The 24522-nt window shown below is 40.9% G+C and overlaps 2 protein-coding genes across 3 annotated transcripts in view; one reads left to right on the top strand and one right to left on the bottom strand.

Moving 5' to 3' along the window:
* Positions 1-18145, top strand: part of LOC141005444 (cyclin-dependent kinase-like 5) — a 46296-nt gene extending 28151 nt beyond the window's left edge. The window contains exons 7-19 of one of the 2 annotated variants that reach the window (XM_073477299.1): positions 175-234; positions 2267-2357; positions 2474-2663; positions 4958-5038; positions 5870-6036; positions 7631-8672; positions 9088-9189; positions 9595-9700; positions 11399-11483; positions 11721-11826; positions 12041-12163; positions 14444-14611; positions 14704-18145. In XM_073477299.1, coding sequence (XP_073333400.1) covers positions 175-234; positions 2267-2357; positions 2474-2663; positions 4958-5038; positions 5870-6036; positions 7631-8672; positions 9088-9189; positions 9595-9700; positions 11399-11483; positions 11721-11826; positions 12041-12163; positions 14444-14611; positions 14704-15063 — 2681 coding nt within the window. In that variant the 3' untranslated portion in view covers positions 15064-18145. Of the gene's footprint in view, positions 1-174; positions 235-2266; positions 2358-2473; positions 2664-4957; positions 5039-5869; positions 6037-7630; positions 8673-9087; positions 9190-9594; positions 9701-11380; positions 11484-11720; positions 11827-12040; positions 12164-14443; positions 14612-14703 lie in introns of both variants that reach the window. The other variant, XM_073477298.1, reaches the window with a different exon arrangement.
* Positions 18146-18522: 377 nt separating this feature from the next.
* Positions 18523-22776, bottom strand: LOC141004269 (retinoschisin-like). The gene is made up of 6 exons (XM_073475693.1): positions 22722-22776; positions 22378-22403; positions 22062-22257; positions 20334-20475; positions 20054-20249; positions 18523-18675 (listed from the first exon to the last, which is right to left on the bottom strand). Exons 1-6 carry the CDS (start codon positions 22774-22776, stop codon positions 18523-18525), a joined length of 768 nt encoding a protein of 255 aa, XP_073331794.1.
* Between the last annotated feature and the right edge of the window lie 1746 nt (positions 22777-24522).

Genomic DNA, 24522 nt, shown 5'->3' with positions numbered 1-24522 from the left:
CTTTCACTGCTAGCATTCAATTTCTTGGACTATTCGTTTGCTGCTTTTTACAAAGACGGTGTCAGATGAAAAGATTCTAATGGTTTCGGTAAGACAGATAAATATGTGGTGGCAGGAATGATGGTAATGATGATGTAAGTGTGAAGCGTGATTATGTGTGTTCTTCCTCCTCAGACATAAAGCCAGAAAACCTTCTCATCAGCTCTGATGACGTCCTCAAGTTATGTGACTTTGGTGAGCGCATCTATCAAATACTCACACTGCAAGAGCTGTAAGGAAGGTGGCCAAACATACAAAGCTGTGATGTAAAAGGAGTATTTTCAACAGAGACTATATTTGGCTGAAACCAGTGCTTCAGAGGGGCAGCAGGCAGGCTTCATCCGGTTATCTAAAGCTTTGCGCGCAGCCCTCTCTCCTGGTTCTCAGGCTGCCGCTGTGCATTCTTCCCTCATCTCAATTGATGAAACGTGTTGGAAAACAAGAGGGTGATCACGCTTTGATTCAATCTGGTAGCGCCACAACAAAACGGGGGGGAAACGGAAAACATGGCACAGCCAACATCGTGTAGGCAATCTGGAGTGAGAGACTGAAGACCTGCTGTTTGATCTGTGTCAGCCAAAGGCATTGAGAGAGGAGACATAGGCCAAACAAACGCCGCTCTCAAGGTTTACCTTTGGGACTGTGTCTTACTGCACATTTATCTTTATTGTGTTGTTTTGATTTTGGATGTCGCGGCAAGCCATTTTGAGAAATGTCGAAAATGAAAAGCGTAAATAACTTCATCAGTGTATTTCAGATTGGCAATTTTTCCTTTCCATTAAGCATTTTATTTAAAATACATATTTTCTGTTTTTAAGGACATAGCAGGAAAACAAACAAAGAAACAGAAAAAAAGACACAAACGGACATAGCACATCCTGATAATAATAAAACAGTAACCACAGCTGTGATTGAATTAAATACAGTGCAGTTTTTTCTTTAAAAAGTACAAATGTACTGTTCCAAACAAAAGACATTTTTTTCAAACTTATTGGCAAAAGATAGTTAATCCAAGAATAGCTGTAAGTGGATGAGGTTCCAAACTCATCCCAAAACCTTCTGAGATATAAAATAAAATACTTTTCCAGTATTTCTAAAGTTCACCACATGACCAGAAAGAATGTGTTAAAGGTCCCATATTGTAGAAAGTGAGAATTCTCTCTCTTTGATTATAAAGCAGGTCTAGGTGCTTTATAGATACTGTGAAAAAATCAAAACGCTCAATCATCGGAGAACTGCATGCATACTATATTCAAAAAACTGTGCCTTTAAATGAGCTGCAGCAAATTACGTAAAGTTATGATGTCACAACCATTCAGTCCCTGCATGCTTGCAAAAACACCGTCAGAGCTGATGTAAAACTCAGGCCTGCGAGAGCTGACCAATCAGAGCAGGCTGGGCTTTAAGAGACAGGAGCATGAGAAAAATAATGTGTGTTTTGAACATTAAAGCATGTAAACATTTATAATAGAATGAACCTAAAAATGAGCATAATATGGGACATTTGTGATCATATACTTACATTGCTTACAAACATGAAACATTTTGACAAAGCATTTGTTAATGCAGAAAACTTAAAGTGACAGAAAATGTTCCTGAGCGGCCAGTTAGTTTAGCTTAGCACAAAGACTGGAAACAAGGGGAAACAGCTACCTCTGTCGAGGTAAAAAAAAAAAAAATGGTGCGTAAAAATGCGTAAAAAAGTAGAAAAACCTAAAGTGCAATAAATAACACATTATATCTTGTTTGTTTAATGCATACAAACCCCAAAGTGTTAATTGGTGAGCTTTAGATTGAAGTGCTGGTTGACTTTTTCTTAGCTTTAGACCATTGCCTTTTGTATTTATGCTTGCTAACTTGACAGGCTTTCTGTATCCATTTCACTTCACTTGACTTCAACTGCAGAAATACATCCATCAGACTAGGATTATGAAAATGTATTCAGAGTTTTACACATCATTTAATATATAAAATCTATGACTGGATATGTGTTAAACAGCATTAATATGGCCCCTTTTACAAGTACAATGTTTCACACAAGGTCTCCTCGTCTCTCCTATACGAGTGCAGCTTCTCCCTTCCTCAACTACTGCATCACTTCCACCTCTGAATCATAATGAGCGTCCACAGAGGTGCCTGGCTGAAGTCATTTTTAGGTGTCTCAGCATGTAGAGCATATCAAAAAGCTCCTCATTATACTCTATTGCTTCCTGTCTTCTCTTGCCAGGCTTTGCACGTAATCTCTCTGAGGGGACTGATGCCAATTACACCGAGTATGTGGCCACTAGATGGTACCGCTCTCCAGAGCTCCTGCTCGGGTACGTCCGGTGTTTTTTAACCTCTTCCAGGTTTCAGTCACCACACTGACATGTACCTACAAAAGCTATTTTTATGCCTGGCCTCAATCACCAACCCCATAAATGTGTGTTCCCAGGGCTCCTTACGGGAAGGCGGTGGACATGTGGTCAGTGGGCTGCATCTTAGGAGAGCTTAGCGATGGGCAGCCTCTGTTCCCGGGAGAGAGTGAGATCGACCAGCTCTTCACCATCCAGAAAGTGTTGGGACCCCTGCCACCAGAACAGATGAAGCTCTTCTATAACAACCCCCGCTTCCACGGGCTGCGGGTAACACTCTTTACCCCAATCCTGACTGCACTTCACACTGCTGACCCATGCTGCTCCTTTCTTCTCTTCCATCGCTCTCGACTGTCTCTTTCTGCCTCCTCCTCTTCTTCTTCCCTTATTTATTTTCTCCCCGTTATGTCTCTGCACTCTCTGCTTGTTTTTTTTTTCTCCTGGCTGAGTTTGCTGTGCCGTGACTGATTGGATCACAATGACTCATCGTGTATCATGTATCCTGTATGCTCTGTGAAGGAAGGCTGTGATAAGTCTTCTGTGGCAGGCTGGTGGTACAACAGACCCGGGTCGTCATTCCCTTCCCCTGTGCCCACGCTTCAGGTTATAATTATTGGTTTGCAAACTGCCCCTCTGTGAATACCTGACAGTGAATAGGACCCTGCTTGAGAATACTGCATTTAAAAAAAAAATTGTGGCGAATGGGTGTAGGGAAAGCCTAATTTCTTCTCTGGATTCCTGCTCAGAAATATATGCCAGTTGTTTTTCTACAGTGAAGACAGTCACATGTTGGACAGGGATGCCTCTTGAGTAACCATCTAGTGCCTGCTATTGTTAGTATTTGCTCAAGAAAAAAGAAAAATCCTCTTTTCTCCACAACATTTTTATGCTTGTTGTCATTTAAATGAGTAGAGAATGTCACCCTTCCAACAAACCTCACCGATGGACATTCCCATTTAAGACCCTCTCTCACCGTCAAATTATCTTAATGAGATCATAGAAGACCGTGAAAAAAGAGAATTGTGTTTGAAGCAACCACGCAAACTGTTTTTATTAAAATACTAATGCATCAGAAAACAAGAAACCACACAACACTTGTGAGTGAACACAGGATGTTTGATCGTTGTTTTATCACGTTGGCCACCTACGGTGTGCTTTCAGCAACACTTGGAAATGTGTGATGTAAAAAGAACAGCTTCTGGACGTTTTTTGGCAAACAGCAGATCCACAATAGTCAGATGAAAAATGCTGTCAAAATGAAAGGTTGACATAGGAAGATTGAATGTGGAAGAAAGCACATGCAACAGTGCTCTTGTGAATCAGAACAGCGTTTGCGAAAATGTAATTTCAGCAGTAGCAGTGTCTGTCTAGATGAGGAAAAAATGGCCTGTTGTCATAGTCTTGGCCTGATACATGCAATATATTTTATGAGAGCATCATCATACTTACATGATATTTCATGCTAATTTAGATTGGATTATTAGATATTTATTCACAGAGTGATGACAAAAAATAAGAGATACAAGTCAGACAGGTCACTGCATACAACACATGAAAGACATACCTTATAAATCATTCTTCGGAGCATCTTGGCATCCTCAAGTGGTCACTCAACACACTTTTTAGACTTCTATAAACAGGGGAGTGATCTTTCTTCCTGTTTTTTCCTCTTAAACCTTTTCTAATGAATCAGAAGTGTGGACCCTCCAAAGACTAGCAACCACTTTTTGCAAGCTAATGCCTTTTATTAGGATTTAGATATTTTAATGCCAGGATTTACCTCCCCATTTGCAAATGTTACACCACAAAAGGTTGCCCTAACGCTATCGTCACAGAGGCACTGTCGCTACATGATGGGCTTTTGTGCTGAATAACACCATTGTCACTGGTTTAAAGAAATACAAACAAACCAGAGTTTTTTTTTCCCCCATGCACCAGAATGATAATGGGTGCAGCCGGACCAGTTCTCCAGTGCTGACATAGCACTGTGGAGATAGGTATGACTATACCAGACAATTAGGATCAGGAAATAGGAAATCCCACTGATACTGCCAAAAATGCTGGCTCATGGAGTCTATGTACCAGTCCAATACCACATACCCTGCTATTTCCCAGCAGTGTCCCAGACACCTTTATACAACTTAACAGAATAACTGTTACTGCACAATTATCCACTTGTTATTGGATTTGTACATGGTATAGGCCCATACACAAAGTTCAGGTATCAGAATCGGAAAAAATGGTATCGGTATATCTCTAGTTCAGTTTCATACACGTTGTATAAAACAATTATAATTTGCTGATTTTTAATGAGAATTGGCCATGCTCCATTGTCCCCTTTCCTTCTGAAGGTCAATAACAAGCCCTTTTTTTTACCTATATTAAAGTTCAGGTGCTTAATATCATTTATGAAAGCCTGGTGATTATACATGCCCCTCTACTCCACATTCACACTGATATTGCTGGTCTTTCTACAAATTTGTGATTATTCGTTCATTTATCACTTGGACATTTGTTGTGGCTACATTTTTGGCTCTACTATTATCCACTGTTTCTTGTTATAGTTCCCTGCTGTGAACCACCCCCAGACCTTGGAGCGGAGATACCTGGGAATCATCGGCGGAGCCCTGCTGGACCTCTTGAAGGTAGGGATCACAGGTCTGGCAAAGCTGGCAAAGCTGCTGAGATGTTTCTATTTCTACCTTTTATCCTGTTTCAGTCTACTCCTTACACGCCATGAGAAAGAGAACCATAAAAATTCCCATTTTCCGAAACACGACATGTGATAATTGCATCATTAACACAGTGTTTACGTCGTGACTGCATGATGCCTATTCACTGCTTCAGCATCTCTCAGCTCATATCCCGGTTCCAGCACTGCTGTTATTGCTGTGTCTGCACTGTAAACAGGAGCTCCATGTCAAGAATGTGGGCTGTGCTTGTGCACTTGCGCTTTTCCCAGTAGATAATGACTCACTGCTAACATAATGTCATCTCAGGACTGACTTCAGCAAGGACAGACTTCTCCCTTATTACTAATCAGGCTTTCTTGAGTTGAGTTTGGAAATTAATTTAATAAAGTGTGTTTGCCAATTGATAATGCAAAAGTAGTCGTCTGTCTTATTTGTTCTATTGTTGTCCTGACAAAGCAAGAGAAGCTGCCACTACATTTTAGTTATATAACCTCACAGTTCACAAACTGTCTTCAGTTCACAGGTTTTATTTCGGGTCTATCGAGACAGGTTATTGATCCTATTTATTTGAACAAGCAAGAAGCAAATGTCACAAATCATATTTCACATCGTTGTTTGGCTTGTTTGGTGACTGTAAGACACAATTAAAAGCAGCAGCAGCCTGACTTTTATGATAATGGCGATGACTCATCAAAGCATGACTGTTTCAGTTTGCTTGCAAGGTCTGGATGTTCGGGCTGTCTCGAGGACTCAGTGGCTCCCTCTGTGTGTTTCTTGCGTTAGAACCTGCTGCTGCTCAACCCGACAGAACGCTTTCTCACGGAGCAGAGCCTGAACCACCACGCCTTCCAGACCCTGCGGCTGGTGGAGCGGCCCGGCCCACCCACACCTACACCTGTACGCTCTTCCAAGAGAAAACCGCACCATGGAGACAACACCACCCCCAGCAGGTCAGCAGTGAGCACTATTGCTAGTCTAAGCTTGTCAGTGTCTCCCTGTTGTTCAGATTATTAAGTCAATGTGTTTTTCTTATGCAAATGTGACCGGTTATTTTTCAGTCAACAGGACCATTACCTGCACTGTCTGCGCCAGTCACTGTGTAGTGACAGTTATGCAGATTGTGCTGCCCTTTGTGAGAGGTGGTTGGTTTGGTTTTTATTCTGTCATGAAACATAAAATTACTCACATTTATCCACCAAAAAGTAAACAAACACACAAAAAGACTCAATCCAACGTGAAGCATGAACATAGAAACACTAAATGACACAAAATATAAAGCAAACAAGGTGTTTATGCATAAAAGCATCAGAAGCATGACACCAGAATAAAAGTTTAAATATATATTATTTCTATGTGGTCCTAGTCCTCCCCCTAATCATGGTAACAACCAAGACAGCTTTGCCCCTGCTACATTACCACTAACTACAGTAGATACAACAGTACTCATTATGCAAATTGTATTTTTTTTTTACTATAATACTAAATACTGCACAATTAGCCATCCTTACTCTGCTTTTGACACCTGTTTTTAAAAATTGTATTGCATTCCAACAATCTCGGCTCATCTGGGAAGTCTGTTCCAAATTTTAGCTCCCACACATTGACATTGACAATTTAGATCCAAAATAGCCTTGAAGCTGCTGTGAGTGATATATTTTTATTAAAATAAGTGTTAAACAGTGTTTGGTCAGTAACACATGTCTCTCCTCCTCCTGCTCATGCAGTAAAAGAGAAAATACATTTTCTGGTATCCCTGCCCACTTCATCCAATCAGGATAGAGTTGGATGCGCAGAGAGCCGGATCTTCCAGTTTGCTATTATGTCTGGCGACTACTGCTCTGCATTCATGTGGTGACGTAGAGAGGAGGGAGGGGATTGCTAACTGCAAAATGGACAGAAAGTTGGCAAAAACAACAGCAACACTTTGAGCTTTAACTCAGACTTTTGAATCTATCCTGCAAAATCCTTTGAATTAACCTAATCTTGCTGCTTGTTTAGAACTATTAGCTTACCTTTGTGATTTGAAAAGGACAGCTGCTTGAAATACAACAAGGCTTGTGTACTGTGTGTTAAGCACAACAGCATCTAAATGAATTAACTATGGGACTATGTGGGCAGTAAGTTGAGATCACGATGTCTCAACTTGCTGTTGGAGAGGAGAGCACAAAAAAAACAGCTAGTACTGGAGTATCGATACTGTGGAAAATGAGTATTGAAACCATGTCAAATATTACTAATTATACTAATTCCAACACAAATTGCAGGTAACTTATAGAAATTTGGGTTGAGCAAGTTTAATATTTGTGGCACAAAATGTGACGTGAGTCTAGTTTCCACTAGCCATTCACTTGATTTTGACACTTTTGGGTCAACGACACATTTTGAACTCACTAACAAAGCTGAGTCATCAGCATAGAGAAAAGGCTCACAATCAAGGAAGAGTAGGTGTCCGAGAATTGATCCCTGTGGAACACCACATATTGCTTAATATGAATGTTTGGTCTACTGTATGTTGATGTTTCATTTCTTTCTGCACTTGCTCAGGAGCCATGGGGGTAAGAGCTCAGGAAGCCACCGCTCCAGCAGCAGAGAGTGCTCCAGCTTACCCCGGCACGAAGACCTCCACCCCAACAACGATGGCTTTCTCAACGGCAACATGCCTGCAGCGATAAACCTCAGTCCCACTCTGCATCCCAAGAACTACCAGCCGCAGATCTACAACCACTCCACCTCGTGCAACATGGACCTGGCCAGCAGCAACCTCCCTCATCTGCTCAGCCCTGGTGAAGCCAAGAGCAAGGGCGACTTTGAGATGAACCTGGGGTCCAAGGTGTCCGACGGCCCTGGAGCCAAGTACCTCAAATCCAACTTCCGCTCGCAGCAGAACCGCCATTCTTTTGTGGAGGGGAAGACCAACACGCTTCAATCTGGGGAGAAACACAGTCGACACAGCTACATGGAGGCCCACAGCTCAACGCCCTCCTCCTCCAAGTTCGCCTACCTGAATTTGTCCAAGAGCTATGGCACGCTTAGCGATGCCAAGTCGGTGGGGAACTTAAATGATGTGCATCTTTATGCTGATGAGCCTACATCTCGATATTTTCCCTCAAGCTGCCTGGACCTCACAGCCCCGAGCAGCCCAGCACCCCGCCGGGTGGACAGGCTGGGACCTGGCGCAGCTGGCAGAGGAAGCATGCGGGAGAGAGAGAGCAACACCCTGGACTCATCCTATAGGCGCTCCTCCACCCGCCACAAGGCCTCAGAGGAGGCCAAGTCACCAGATTCCCTAGACCCTGGGGACAGTGGCGTTGAGAGGAGCCACGCTCACTCTCTTTCCGCCCCACATGACCCTCTAGCTTACGGTCAGGGATACACCAGCCCCTTCTCCTCCCAGCAGCGACCGCACCGCCACTCCATGTACGTACGGAGGGACCACCAGAGGACACACGGGGCGGATGAGGGGCTGGTGGTAGGGCAGGGCGTCCCCACCAGAGCCAGCAGCCTCCAGCTCCTGTCTCCGCAGCTGCAGCACCGCACACTGCCTCGCCACTCTGGGGGCTCCTCCAGAGAGGAAGACATGAGTAGGGTCAGTCATCAGCCCACATCAAACCTCACCAACTTTAAGGAAAGCCTAGGCCTACATGATCTAATCATATCATAAATGCCTACACCAGGTTGTGTTGGATAACTGTGCCTCAGTCTCAGTTTCTACAACAATGCAGCCAGGATTTATTCTGGTGGCATCTGAAAATATCATGATCTGTGTTTAGGTTTCCAGCCAGATCTTGTTAGTCAGTTTCCCATATTTGATGGACTGGCAGGATTAACATAACTGCAGCTTCGTGGCTTTCTTGTTAGTATATACAGTAAACCATGTTACCTGTATATTTATATATACTGTATATGCACATATAGTATATATAGTGTGTGCGTGTGTGTATTTGTATGTGCGCGCTGCAATGCTGAGCTCACATCATGCTTCATCATGTCTCCATTAACAGAGCGAACAGGCACCCACTGAGGTCACCCACAGCAGACCCCCAATAAGGGACTCCACAAGGGACAACACCGCATCTTTTCACACACAGCGGCAAAAAAGCGAGGTCCGACATTCTGCCTGCACCCACCATTCCCCACCCACATCCGCACTCTCGGTAGACTGGATGTGGGTGGATACTGCTGTCATGAACTGCTCTTTCTCTCTCTCTCTCTTTCTCTGTCTCTGCGCATCAGATGCCTCTTCATTTTCTCTGTGTGCTTTGCTTCCCTTTAATGTGACTACTTATGATAGCACAGTCAGGCTTGTCATCGGAGCACATTTCAGCTTGATTCTGGAATACATTTATAGCCTCTACAGATGTTGTTTTATTGTAATGACCACTTGTAAGTCAATACGCCTTCTCCTTCTTTCTGTTCTTTCAGGTAAATAAAAATAGATCACATGGTGAGGTATGCAAAGCAGTGTAGCCCTTAGTTTTTGTGTGACTAGGTCTTCTGTTGTGACTCAGGTTGGCTTATATCATGACCAGCAAACAGAAGACGGGGGCTCTTCCAAAGAGAACCGCAACATCTACAGTGAATCCATGCCCAGGAGGGTGGGCAGCTTCTACCGAGGTTGGTTTAGTCACACTGATTTCACTGGCCATGTTTTTCTTTCTTTCTTCCTTTCACTGCACTGTGGAGATCAGGATGTCAGTTCAGTTTTAAGGTTCAGATACTTGACTGCTTTTTACTGCAGTTGACAAAATCATTTCTTCAAATCAGTGTTCATTGATCAGGTCCTTCTTAAACTCACTATGGGTAGATTTTTAATGTCAAAACAGCACCTTTCCAATACTGTATATTCAGACACATACAAGATTTTCTAAATCTTTCAAAATCTGAACACAAAACAAACAGTTTTGACAAAGATTTATTGTATTTGGTTATGGAACAAGACTGAAGGTCTGCAGCCATGCTAGTGGTCCTGTGAGGCTGTACTTAAAGGAACAGTTCACCCTAAAATTTGTCATTATCTACTCAGCCCCATGTCAGTGGAAAATCAGGTGATGTTTTGTAGTCCACAAAACATTTGTGGAGCTTCACAGCAAAACAGTGTTGCAGCATTCTCCTAAACAACTGAGGTAGCTGGGGTCTTGTTTTAAAACATAAAAAAAACAACCAAAAAATAAAACATAAAATGGCTCCATACAGCTCATCTGGAATAATCCAAGTCTCTGGAAGCCCCAAGATCCCAAATTAACTTGAAAAGACGTCATTTAAAACTGAAATCTTTACTCTTTTGTTCCGTAAGTGCTGAGCTTAATCGCACATTGAAATAACATGTTTTTTAAATCAGTTTGGGATCTCAGGGCTTCCAGAGACTTGGATTAAGTTAGATGGAGCCCTTTATTTGGTTGTCTTTTTTTACATTTTAAAACTGTCCTCATCTACTTGCAGAATGCTGCAACAACAGTTGTGCCGGTATCATAAACCAAAGTATTAGACAAACTACATGTTTGACCTCATGATGATGATGGTGCTAAAAAGCTGAGGGATATCCAAAGGTATTATAATTTATGTGTTTTTTATTGTTGGCTGTATGAATCTTAGTGCCATATTTCAAAGCAATAAATTGGAAAGGAGGAGGAGGACCGACCAACTGAGATTGCCAACCTTAATGCTACATAGCTAAAAATTGACATTTGTTTTTTAGCATAAACATTTCTGATTAGGATCAAACTTGGCCAGAATTTAAACAATAGAAAAATACTGTATATCGACTTTTTTTTAGTGTGCTACTAATGTACCCGTAGCTGTTTTTTTTAATTATTCTGCTGGCATGAGGACAATTCAGGTGAAAATTGGAACTTGCCTCTATTGCTTTGAGTCCATTGATGTCAGTGCCCTAGATACACAGGGGTACTTTAGTACACTGGCTGTCTGCCACATCCTCTTTGATATTATCATAAAACACACCATAGAGCTTCCATAGTCTACACAGTGGCTTTAATGAACCGGAGTTAATTGTTGACTGTTGCTGTTGCAGAGATATCTGCTGAACTTAGCATGCTAACCAGTTAGCGCCTTCCCATTCCGGTCAAGAATTCCAGCTCTAGCTGTGTTAACACAAAACAGTCAAGGCTAACTGAGCTAATTAGCTAAGGGCAGCTGCAGCTAGCAGCAGTAGCTGCTTGGACAGATGGCCAATTCTTACATAATGCAGCTTAAGTTAATACAATACATTAAATGCCAGAACATATACCTCTGTACATCAAAAATTGAATGGAAATATTTGTTGTGTGTGTTGAACAGTCCCTTCTCCCCGGCCAGACAACTCCTTCCACGACAGCAGAGGTCAGAGCCGGGCCGGGGATGGAACGAACCACTCCAAACGTCAGCCGGCATTTGACCCCTGGTAATTATCCCCACTTACTCAAACAGATCCTAGGTTTTTTTGTTGTTGTTGTTTTTTTTTTAACCAAAGAATAGCATCTCCAAATGAGGTTACCTTGACAACAACACATATTTGTTCATTGTACATTGGTGTGTGAAACAATTATCTGGTGGATTAAATTTACACTGGTCACATAACATGGTCAGTGGCCAGTTCTCTTTGGGACATCACGCTCAGCATCCTTTGTTTTATTTTCAGGACTGGCCCAGATACCGTCGTGTTGAACTCCTCTGAGCCATCCAAAGAAAAGGAGAAGCAGGGTTTCTTCAGAGCAATAAAGAAGAAAAAGAAAAAAACTCAACTGGTAACTTGCATGTTAAGTACTTGTGAGGATGTACAGCCATGTCTGGATGCACTATTTTCATGCATATGTCCTTTGACATCTGTCTACATACTGTATCTCCTCCTCTGCTTTTCAAATGTTTCTAGCACCTTTACACAGATGTAAAATCATTTCTCCTTGTTGTCGTGTGCATCATGTTTCCCTGTGCCACCATTCATGTGCCTCTATATTCCAGATGCAAGTCCCTGAAGGAAGGCCTCCTGTCATCAAGAAATGTCTTTTCCCTCTGTTTAGCCCAAAGAATAACAAAAAGCATAGTTCCTCTGTGAGAGTCCTCCCTGTAGTGTCCTCTTCCATGGTACATGCTGTTTTACACTATCCTACTCACCTCCTAACTCCACCCATCTGACACTGCATGTACGCACAACAATAATCAAGACTACTACATTCACTTTAAGCTTGTTTTCTGTGGATTTCTTGATCATTATGTAAAAATCATTCATGTTATAATAAGTTGTCAACATGGACCAGTCAGATCCATCGATGTAGGTTAGGGGTGTCAGGATTTTGAAATTGAAATCAAACGAAATTAGCTTTTGATTTCAGTGATTGCAATAAAAAGCTAATTTCGATTGATTTCAATCAGTGATTCTCCCAGTTTCTTTTCTCCACCCATGTCTACTTTCGCTCGTCTGGGTCACGTTCTAGATAAAACAAAATATCTTCAGACAGCATTGGAGAAGTAGAGTTTATTTTCTTTTTCAGAGATCCTTAATTGATTTGTTTTTGGAAGAGGGTTAACTTGGGACAAATTTAAGAAACCGAACTTTGTAACAAACTGAATGTCAATCTGGAGTTTTTATTTTTGGTGATTATTATTTGAATTTGCCTAAACCTTCTGGGATAAAGTCCTACTGTTGTAAAATTATATAAATTATTTTAAAGAAGAATTTAAAAAAACAATGATCTATTGATCTTCACAAATCCAGTTGCAACAGTCTAACAAAGTCAAAGCTGTCAGTGCTTAAATATTTTTTTAAAGGAGACATATTATGCTTATTTTCAGGTTCTTAAAATTATTGTGGGTTACTACTAGAACATGTTTACATGTTTTAATGCTCACACTGTCCAGTGCTGCAGCTCTGTACTCCCCCTCTCACACACGCCTGAGCCAGCACCACTAACAACAGCAGAGCAGCTGTGCTAAATCAAACAAATGTGTGACATGGTGATGTAGTGTGATGTCACAAAGTCACAGAATTAAAGGCAGGACTACTGACGAGGCTTTCAGGAGCAGTGTTTTCTGTGGGAGAGAGGCGCTTCTGTTGGTGCGGACTTTGACCTTTTTTTAACTTTCAAGATCTTTTACAAGCACAAGAACAAATATAGAATAATGTAGGAAAGGAAACAAATAGAAAGGCATAATAGGTCTCCTTTAAATGATGCAAATGCAAAATGATGCATGAATGTTTACATTATTGATAACTTTTCATTATATTGATTAGAAAAAATGGATCTTACTTCCGGAAATTTCACTTAAATGAAGCATCAGGCTATTCACAAGTCTTTGTCCAGTTAAGTGAATGGATCTGGCTGGTCGTCTCTGTGTTCGTTGCATTTGATTCTGATCAGTCGACGCTGATTTCAGCCGCAGCCCTAACAGCATGTCTCTGGCTATGAGCTGAGGATGAACGAGAGCACTCAGGCTTTTGGTTAAGCACATGAGATTTTTGTGTGCCTGGTTACCCTCACGTGAAGCTTTACTGTTTACCCACATCACACAGCACCATTTGATCTACTCCTCTGCCACTCCAAGTGTATCTGAACCTGCCTGTGGCTTGATTATAGAGAATAGATCAGTAAGGAGGAGGGAGGGAGGGAGGAAATTAGTTTCTAAATATAAAGGCAACAACATTTTGACATGTTAAACTGACTGCTGTCTCAGTGGTAGTAATGGTTCAGCAGACACAGGTGTTTGGACTCTTTCTCTTCCCCTCACATTTCTATTTATATGTGACAGACTGTTCAGATGCTGAGAGGGGGTTAAAGCTGATGACAGAGCACAAATAAACGCAATCTGGCCAGGAGGAAGCAGGCAGTCAGACTCAGAGTTGTTGGAAAATAGTGTTTGCTGCATAAACAGGAGATCATTTGAAAAATCACCCAAAATCTTCTTTTTTCAATCATAGACAAGAGGAGTCGTCTCTTTTCTTCCTCAGATCAGTGAATGTTTAGGGTTTCTGGCAACAGATGCATGTCATGTTTTTTTAATTTGTATGACTTAACTGCACAACGGCCTATTAGCAAACACAACTTCAGACTTATGACCAGAGTAAATTAACACATGTGAAGGACAACATGAAACACATGATTTCTTAAGGACATTTTTGAGGTCTTTCTAATAAACCGTGTTTCTGTAAATAGGTGAATAATTGAATAGGTGAATAGCTGAAAATTTTCAGCATGTGGTGGAAACATTCATTTTGATTTCACCTCAGGAAAAAAATTGAATTAGCACATTTATGTTTCTTGTCCTTTACATTGTGTTGACCCACCTTGGTCATATAGTTAAAGTGATAAAGTTTGAAATTGTTAGTTTGGACAGGTTACATGATATTTTCTAAACGATGTGTGAAAGGTTCCTAATGAAGGGGTGGACACAGTCATCCAGAAGTCCTCCAGGTCCTCCAGCCACCAGAGCAGCCGCCACAGGAGCCGTGACAAGAGCAGAGACCGGGACCAAGAGCGAGACCGAGACAGGGACAAGGACTGGCCTCCTGAGAAACTGTCCGATTCACACTCGCCGGTACGTCCCTAATGAAAAATGAAACTATTTTCTTGATACGGGTTGTTTTAAAACGTTTGATTAAAAATGTGATGTGTCATGTCCCTTCTCAGAGTCAGCCACTCAAGTCTCTGCGCAAGCTCCTGCACCTTTCGTCCTCATCCTCCAACCAGACCGCACAGTCTGACATGCGCTACCAGCCGCTGCCTAATTCAGCCTCCGCTCAAGGTGGATTCACAGAAAGCCGGGGTCACTCAGGGGTCAGCACGCCCCAGCTGAAGAGCCGACAGGCAGCCTACCCGATGCCCGGACAGCTCGAGTCTGGCTGGCACACGTCTGCCCTCGGCCGCCCGGAGGGGAACCCTTACCCGGAGCAAATGAGCATCAAGGGCGGCCAGAACGGGCACGGCTTCGGACGCCCCTCCAGGTCTCGTATGCCAAACCTCAACGACCTGAAAGAGACGGCTCTGTGATCTCGGTCACCCTGCAGCTCTCAGATCCACTTCAGACTCCTCCGTTTCCCCCTCTGTTGCTCCTACATGTCCCTTGCGTAACAGTACACCTGCTGAAAACACACACACACACACATACACACACACACAAAAAAAACCCACAGATACCAAACGTTCAGTTTTAAACATTGCTTGCAAACAGGCCAAAAGCCTTTTTATGTCTTCATTTTTTTAAAGCTTCCATGTTTGATAGACTTTATATTATTACTTCTGTAATTCTGACTATAATTTGTATTATAAAGTAAATATATTACAAATTAAATATATATAAATGGATAGATAAAGTGTAGATTTTAAGTGTAAGTATTTTTGTTTCTATTCGATATAGAAATCTAGTACATTTTACTGCGTAGTATTTCCTTAAGACTATCTAAGGCATTCTAAACAAATAAAGTTTTATCAGTTGTTACAATAGAGATTGGTAACGTCAGTAACTTTGCATTGTGTTCATCTCACCCAGGATTGTAAACTCTTCGTCTGAGCTGTCTTCGCCTCTGGATGTGCTCTGTCACTTTGGTTACAGATGCTCAAACGTGCAACTGCGAGTCCAGGCAGTCTTGTTCTTGAGAATTATAGCTGTAGTGCAATTTCTTCTGAGTTGGCACTGACAATCTATGAAGCTTAAATCTATTTGTTCCTTTTTTTTTTAGGATATTTAGGTTTTTATGTCCTTTTGTAATGCAGCCATTTTAGACACTATGGTGCCATAAAACAGACAGAAATCTTAACTTACGCCGCCCTCTGTAGGAGATAACGAAGCACTGCATCTGCTGAGATTAACATGCACTAATAACTAACATTTAGGCACTGACTCGTCATGCATAATACGTATGAATCATCATTTTCATATATATTATTAACAGATGTTATACAAGTGAAGCTATGGTTAAACCTCAATCATTTCAAAGACCACACATATAATAACTGCTCCTTACACAGACTATACCCACGATCCTTTTGGTAGTAATATGATCTGAAACTACATTTACTGACATGTTAATAGATGTGAACGTGTTATCACACACCCTTGTGGATGAATTAAACAGTAATAAAACCTTGATATAGATCCAGTTAAGGGAAAGCTTATACTGAAGGATGCTTCACTCTGATGACTTCTACCAGGACTCAAAGAGGTCTGTTTGTTGCGTATTTCTTACTTAAAAGATTTCACAAACAACTTCCAAATGGTTGTACTTGTCGAATCAGTTAAAGAAAATGTACAAAATGCATCCAAAATATTGTACAAAGTTTAACTGCTGTAAAAATTTGATTTTTTTATAACATTATTTGCTTTTTGTTTTGTGAGAAAGTAATTCTTACAGCAGCTAGAGGAACACAAAAGCCATTCTGGGTGTACGAGTGCAGTGATTCTCAACCTTTTTATGTGTGATGTACGCTCACAGTCCCCTTTATCAACACCACCCATCATGTCCCGATGTGTTCGTTTGAATTTATCATAAACTACATCATATTTAACACTATTCGCTATTTGAAAGTGTGTATTATTAGTGTTTTTTATACAGTTGAACTGTCAATGTCGGTCGGTGTGGTCAAGTTTACATTTGTATCGCTCCCACTTGGAGGGGCAGAAGTTTTAACCATCCAGTACTTTTAGCTGGTTAGCTAGCTTTAGCTGTCTGATCCATTTCTCAAATTATTATTAGCTATTTCAACCATTTTCCTTTTAACTAACAATTTCCATTGTTCATCCATTCCTTTCAGCTTTTTTACCATTTGCACATTACTTTTATGGTAGCTAACATTTTAACCTTTGTCCATTACTTTTAGCTAACGCTTTTAACTGTTGAACCATTTGAACTATTTATTTATTACTGTTAGCTATTATAACCATTTATCGATTATATTTTTAGCTGTTTCATCCATGTACCTTTTACTTTTAAGCTAATTGAATAATCTCCCCGCTAGCCTATTTTTAGCTTTTCACCATTTGTCCATTACTTTTATGCTAGCTAACTATTTCCAGTGTTACTTTTAGCTATTAATTTCAGCTGTTCATCCATTTCTTTAAGCTTTTTCATCATATCTCCATTTCTTTTATGCTAGCTAACAGACTACTTGTCCGTTGCTTTTAGCTGGATATTTAAACCATTTGCTTTTGACCAACTGTTTCAACTGTTTATTCATTACTGTTAGCTATTTCAACCATTCGTCTAATACTTTAGGTAACTTCCAAGACTTGTCTGCCTGCTTGCTGACTTTTCACACACTCTTAATAACAACGAGTAACAAATATTCAGGTATTACAGCTTACTCAATATGTTCAGCTACTCTGCAGCTTTCCCATGTAACCCCATGCAGCTGTACCCCCCTGGGCTTCACGTACCCCTGGTTGGGAATCACTGTACTAGTGTATTTTTAACTGATTGAACACACTGAGTCACTTGGGACAAGCTTTGAGAAATCTTAAACCACATTGGGAGCCGAAGCTCTGTACTGTAACATTGTTTTCTGTCTGGGATAATGTGCCATGAAAGTAGCTTGGCAGGAACACTGTAAGCTTTTTAAATGTTGCACTTTGAAGAGACGTTGTGGCTCAGCAATATTGCTCTGACTCTGTAAATTCTTCCTCACTTCATGTTCATCATGTGCGCAGTGTGTGAAGACTGAAAAGACCCACAGTAACACACTGAGTCCAAACATGACCGTATCGTATTGTGTACTGTGCATCTGTAGGGACTCTGCACACTCTGTATTTGACACAATACATTTCTCTCTTTGGATTATTGTTTTGCTGAAGGAGCACTGTGTATTATATTAATACTGACGTGTGACTACTTGTTTGGTAATATTTATAACAGAAGATGTTTATCAACTGTTTAAATTAAATCAAGTATTACGTTTCTGCTTTTATTACAGACACAAATTGGTAGCATAGTCAGTGTTTATCTGCTTTTTTTTTCAACAGAGCATTTACATGAGAACATAAACCCACAAATGAATGCTTAACAATTTTAGAATATTCATGTTTACATATGTAATAGTAAATCTCAAATAAAACAAACTCATTTGATTTGACTCTTAACCTGTCGAATATTTTTTTATGTGATTTTGATTCAAAGACGATCAAATCTTGACTTTACTCCTGTAACTTTATTGAAGGTAACATTGCCTCGAAATTGGATTTTTGAACTGGAAATCCCCTGTATGCTTCAAGAAAGGTGTCCAATTTTTGTTCTTACACAGTAAAACAATTACTTTATACAGACTTTAAGACAAATAAATAGTGCATCAAAGGACACCAAAAATGTCCTCCTGCCCAGGCTTAGTTTGCCTCCAGCATCACCAAATAAGACAGACATGATTGATCTTCCAGTGTTGGACCAAATGTCCCCCGTTTGGCAAGCGGCAGGTTGGCAGGGGAAGGATGGAAAGTGAGGGAAAGAGTCGGCCGAGTGCACTTCAGGAACACTTGTTCATGCACATCAGCAGCTCCATCCGCATGGCGATGCGGGTGTGCCAGCCCAGCGGCAGCAGGCGGATGTAACGAGCTACGATGGGCGGGCGCAGCAGGTTCTGTACGGTGGAGGAGCGGTCAGAGTTCCCATAGAAGACCTGAAGAGTAGAAAGTAAACCACATGTAAAGATACGTGAGATCACTCTATCATCATGTCTGTAGGGATCAGTTCCCTCAGTCATGTGTGCTGTTGTAATGAGTTTCCTTTCTGGTTTATACTTAAAACACTCTTGTCCTTTTTTCCTTTTTTTTGTCTTTTCATTAATGTCCAAACTTAAAGATATTCACTTTACAATGATAAAACAGAAAACAAGCAAGCCTTCATATTGGACAAGCTGTAACCAAGGACTGTTTATCCTATCCGGCTAAAATATAACATGATTATTTTTCTCTTGTCCCTTGTTAAACTCTGAAAACTGTAAAACCAAACCTGTGTTAAACTCTGTCATGTCGTGTTGCCTTTTCCCTCAAGCGCAGTAAAACAAAATATTTTTTTTGAAAAGTGCCCGGCCGACCCTTCAGCCTGACATGTTCATCCGTTTATTTCATTTTCTCATACAAGCTGGGACCACTGAGTCAGCGTGAAGCAAGTAAGCATGATTAACAGAAGTTGACAAGTCTAAAATATTACTATCAAGCGGAAAACTTTATCCGATCTGAAGGTCAGTGACGGTGATAAGTTGCACTGAATCTGTTCGGATCAGAGAATATCAAAGACAACTTATTCTTTTGACAAAGGAAACAATTCATTTGGAAATTGAACTCCAGTACTGAGGCAGGATTATTTAATTTCAAGAGAAATATAACTGAGGAAACAGGGAGTGATATACAGTATGGTGAGGTTTTGTTCTGGATCATTAGTTTTAATAGAGGACTGACACCAACAGAAGATTTATGTGTCAGTGTTAGGGTTCCCCTTTAGACTGACAACAGGGCTGAATGTTGCTATAACACCTTCATTAACATTATATGCGTCCGACTCTGTGTGGTGTATTTTCATGTATTCAAACTCTCCCACACAGAAGCCTACTGTAATGCAGGTAAAAGCTTAGCGTGAGGCGAGTTGTGACCTTGACCTCGATCTGCTGCACAAAAGAAGGCATTGTGAGGTTTCCATTGCTGTATTTCCTTAATAAAGTAGTGTGGGTAAAATGATCCATGTGTGCTGCTGTGGTGGTGAAACAAGACAGATCAGAGAGGATGAAACGAACCCTGAACACAAGGTCAGTGTTTCAGTTTCTCGTGATAGTCACGATGTACAGTAGAATGAGTGAACGCCCTCAAGGTCGTCTTAGGAAGTCTGTGCGGCAGCATCAATGACTCCGCAATTATGTAACATCAACGACTTTTGAAAGAGTCAAACTGACTCAGCAGTCACGAATGTGCTGCGAAACTATTCATATTAATAAAGTGTATCAAGAGTCACAAAGTTTTACTGCACGAGAGCCCAACACTGATGCTACTCTGTGTGCTTACCCTGTTGTTTCCTGTCTGGTCTTTATAATAGATCCAGTTGAGGGTTTCCACAGTGCGATACTGGATGCTGTATTTGGTAATCCACTCATCAGCGTCACAGCGACCCTGGGTCAGGATGCCAGACACCACACCCACCTCCTTCAGGTCAATCTGGATCCACTGATACTGGTCGTTAAACTTGGAGAGCCACGCACACCTAACAGAAACAACACATATTTAGTATAAGCTTTTAGTTATATTCACTGATGATAACAAGAAGAAGTAGGTTTTCAGGACCTACCCAAAGCCTTGGTTGTTAAGGCGAGCCTTGGTGGGCATCCAGGAGGAGTACCAGCCAGCGTACTGTTCCTCATTGGAGCAGCTGATCTGGTCTGATGTCACAGATCCAGATTCAAAGCCCAGGGCTTTGTGGTAAGGGCATTCTGTGGAGGACAGACGTGCAGTTTACTGTGGCATTCAAACCTTTTAATGGGGAAGATTCAGCCAAGATTTGATCTGACATTTGTTTGTGTTCCACTTTTGCATTAAATCATTTTTAAAAAATGTTGAAACCGATCGGTTGTTGCGAGACTCTTGACTAACTTGCAAACCGAGCAATGTCGACTTCCTCTGTTACCATTTATGAGCCACTCAGAGTCACCGCAGTATGTGAATACGGACATTATGCCATGGCTATGTTCACGTCTAATTCATTAAAGGATAAGTTCACCCAAAAATGACGATTCAGTCATATCCACTCTGTACCCTACTCTAAGTTTCGCAGTCTACAAAACATTTCTGGAGCATTCTCCTAAACAGCTGAAGTAGATGGGGACATGTTTTAAAACATAAAAAAACAACTGATAATAAAACATAAAATGTCTCCAAACAGTTAGTATGGCGTAATCCAAGTATCAGGACGCCCCAGATCCCAAAATTGATTTAAAAAGACGTTATTTTCACTGTTTTTAAAGCTGAAATCTTCATTGTAGCTGCTAGGCTAAAAGTGTTAGCATGCACCCGTCTGAATTGAATGCAAGCGCTCGACCATGCACCAAGGGTGTAAATAACGTCTTTTCAAATCAATGTGGACAGACTTGGATTAAGTCTGACGAGCTGTATGGAGCCGTTTATGTTTTTTCAGTTGTTTTTTAACGTTTTAAAAAAGTCCCCATCTACTTTAGTAGTTTAGGAAAATGCTGCATCACGGTTTTACAGTGGAGCTCCAAAAATGTTTCCTAGACTACCATCAGCACGAGGGTGAGTATATGATGACTGAATTTTAATTTTGAATGAACTTATCCTTTAAAAAGTTTGACGCATGTTTTAAGTGGAAATACAAAAGAAATCCAGTTCACAGAGCCTCGACTGAGCAACAACAACATGCTGTATATTCCCCCATGAAATGTTCTGACCGGCCTTCCTGCTCGTGGTGTTCTAGCTCAAACTAAAATCCGATACTCCGAAGGATTGCGTGATAAGGCGGAAGATGACGATGGGGACATCATCTGATGTGTGCTGCTTTGCCCAGTATCATGCAATTAGGTGAAGGGCACGCCCTATTTTTGGCTCCCTAATCTGCTCATCACATTCTTTGCACAGGTAATAAGATTATCCAGCAGAGTTTGCCCTTCCAGGCGTCTTTCTCACAGTTGTTCATTTCTGCAAACCAAACTGTCACTATCTCTGTAACAGATCCGAGCCCCCTTTAACACTGAGGTTGAAAAATGTCAGGATCATAGAAGGTGAATCGTGCAACCACTGCGAAGACTGAGCCAAGATTAGACAGAGTGCATATGAGGACAGAGCCAACAGCACCAGCTGTGTGATCCATCACACCAGCTGGAGCTCTCTTTGTCCACGAGACACCTCAAAAATCCACAGGAAACAGCTCTGCCTGTCATTTATCTTTACATGTGTCGTGTTCCCTACCATGTCATTGTCCTTCACATACTGTTCACCCCCATTTATCACTTTTTTAAAAAAGCTTACTGGCCCATCATTAATAACCTTTAACATGTGACCTCACCTGGCATGCAGTTCAGTAGGTGAGCCTGAGGTGGCGGCGGAGGTGGCAGCGATGTTGACAGGATAGTCGGGATGATGGAGGGGAGTCGTGTGGGTGAATCAGCAGATTCACAGTCACAGGTGCAGGCTTTCATGTTCCGCGTCAGCGTCTCCATCACCTGCTGGTCTTCCTCCTGCAGCTCCTCATCCTGGACAACCTCCTGGGCAGCCTCCTCCTCCTCCTCAAGGACACGCAGGGAAGAGTAAAACCTGAGTTTGCTCACCAATCAAGATCACATTTTAAACTTCACTTAGGGGGTTTATTATTGGGCTCTTACCTCCTGGGAGTGGACAGTGATCAGGGCTGTGCCACATCAATAGATGCATGAAATGTAGAAGTAGATGGGTAAATTAAATGTGAAAGCTAAAGTTTGCAGAAGGAACTAGAAGAAATTAACAAAAATTAAGATGATTGACAATTTAATTTATGAATCATTTGCAGGTAATTTAGTGTGATTTACATGACGTACAAATATCTCAGATCATTCTGCATGATTTGTGTGTACATAACCAGAATATAGTTGCAAAAAAGACACAATAAACAAGGCAGAACAGTGAGTATATTCCTGATTTGGCATTATGATGTAATAATATCCCCCCTTGCAGGTGCACAGTGACTTACCCTGAGTTAGAAGCAGGAGGAACAGCACAGCAGCACATCGAACAGTGGCCTCCATCTTCCTCGTCAACTGTGCTGGAATGAGTGTGTGATACCCAACGCCTGTGGATAGGATTAGAGTAATCCACGTGCCCGTGATGGCCTTCTCTAATACTCTTTATTGGCCCAGACACCTCCCTCAGGCTTGTCTTATTGTACCGCACCTGTATTGAACACTATCACTTGATAAATCAAGAGTGAGCTATTACAACCTACTGGTGTGTTTGAATACGTGGATGACATGTTAGACGTCTCGGTTGACACCAATGGCAGTTGATCCCATTGACGATGGCCTGGTTCTCCCATTTGTGCCGTCATCTGTACATAAGCTGTCACCATCATCTGTTACTCATCCGTTACTATATAATATACTTATTCTAAAAAGTATAGTTTGGGTAATACCATTATTTTTTCTCCAAATGCCCATGTCATGGTCTTCAGCACCACAGGTGTTCAATTCTCTTAAATGGGAATGAGTCCATCTTACGATCGATGGATCAACAATGTGCATGTAAAGCTGGAAATACTGAAGAACTTTGATAAAATATGTAGACCATTTTTATCTCTCATAGACTTTCTAGATATTATGCCTGAAAAGAGTCCTTTTGAATTATATTATTATCTTACTTTTCTTCCCTTCTTTAATTACATTTTTCTTTTTCTGTTTTGTTTGTTGCCAGCGGTTGAGGTCGGTCAACCTTTTTTATGTTTTCATGACAGAACAGCTTTTTGTTGATGCTCAGCAAAAAATATATTTAAAAAACAAATATTATTTTCTCACTGAAAAATGAAAAGATAGATGCAACATTTGTATTTGTACACTAAATATGAGCCAGAAGCTCATCTTAGTTTAGTTTAGCTTAGTTTAGCTTAGCTTAGCATAGCATAGGTAGCCAGGTTCTGTCCAAAGGTACCAAAATCAACAAAACACCACTTTAACGTTTACTAACAGGCTCGTTGTAACTTCATACTCATGGTACAGACAGGGACGGTACAAAAAGGATATCAAGGTATGAATCCCCTCATCCAGCTCTGGGCAAGGAAAAGAATGAGCTTATGTTTAGTCAAACTATCCCTTTAAGTAACAGGGTGCTTGATAACTCAACTCAACTGAGAAACCACTTGGTTCTCCATTGCTGTGATGTACACTAATGATTAGTTAGTGAGTGCAGTAATTTTACTGTGAAGAAACAATAACACGGTTCATAAAACATTTATTAAGTAATTGTAAAGGTTAAAAACATCAGTTGCAACTCACCCAAATAATGTTTATAAATGAACCACACAGCATTTATTATTATGAACATCAATTGCAACTTTCCAATAAACAATTGCCAATAAGTCGTTTATAAAGCATCTCACTGCTTGTCAACTGTTAAATAATGTTTAATTAACTATAAATTTGCCTTTTTAATTATATATAATTGTTTATTTCGATGATATGATAGATATTATAAAGTCTTACCAAACATATATATGTATTAAGATATGAAAGACCCAGAAGACAACACTGAGGACATGACCTCAGTGGCCTCAATGGTAGCTACAGCTCTGCCTCTAGCTATGATAAACCTACAAATAACTCTTGGTTGTTACACCTATAATTAAACTTTGTAACTGACAGAAGGATAACATACAAAAACACAGTTAAACGCATATAAATCAAATATAAATCACAGTAAACACATGAAAAAACACACAGCCTCTACTTCAATACTCAGCTGAACGTGTTTTAATGGGCGTAACCAGCCGGCAGCTTTGTGGT

The sequence above is a fragment of the Pagrus major genome, chromosome 11, assembly GCF_040436345.1.
Source record: "Pagrus major chromosome 11, Pma_NU_1.0".
NCBI classification, from domain to species: Eukaryota; Metazoa; Chordata; class Actinopteri; order Spariformes; family Sparidae; genus Pagrus; species Pagrus major.
The sequence above is the reverse complement of the archived record's forward strand: the minus strand, read 5'-3'. Positions and strand labels throughout refer to the sequence as shown.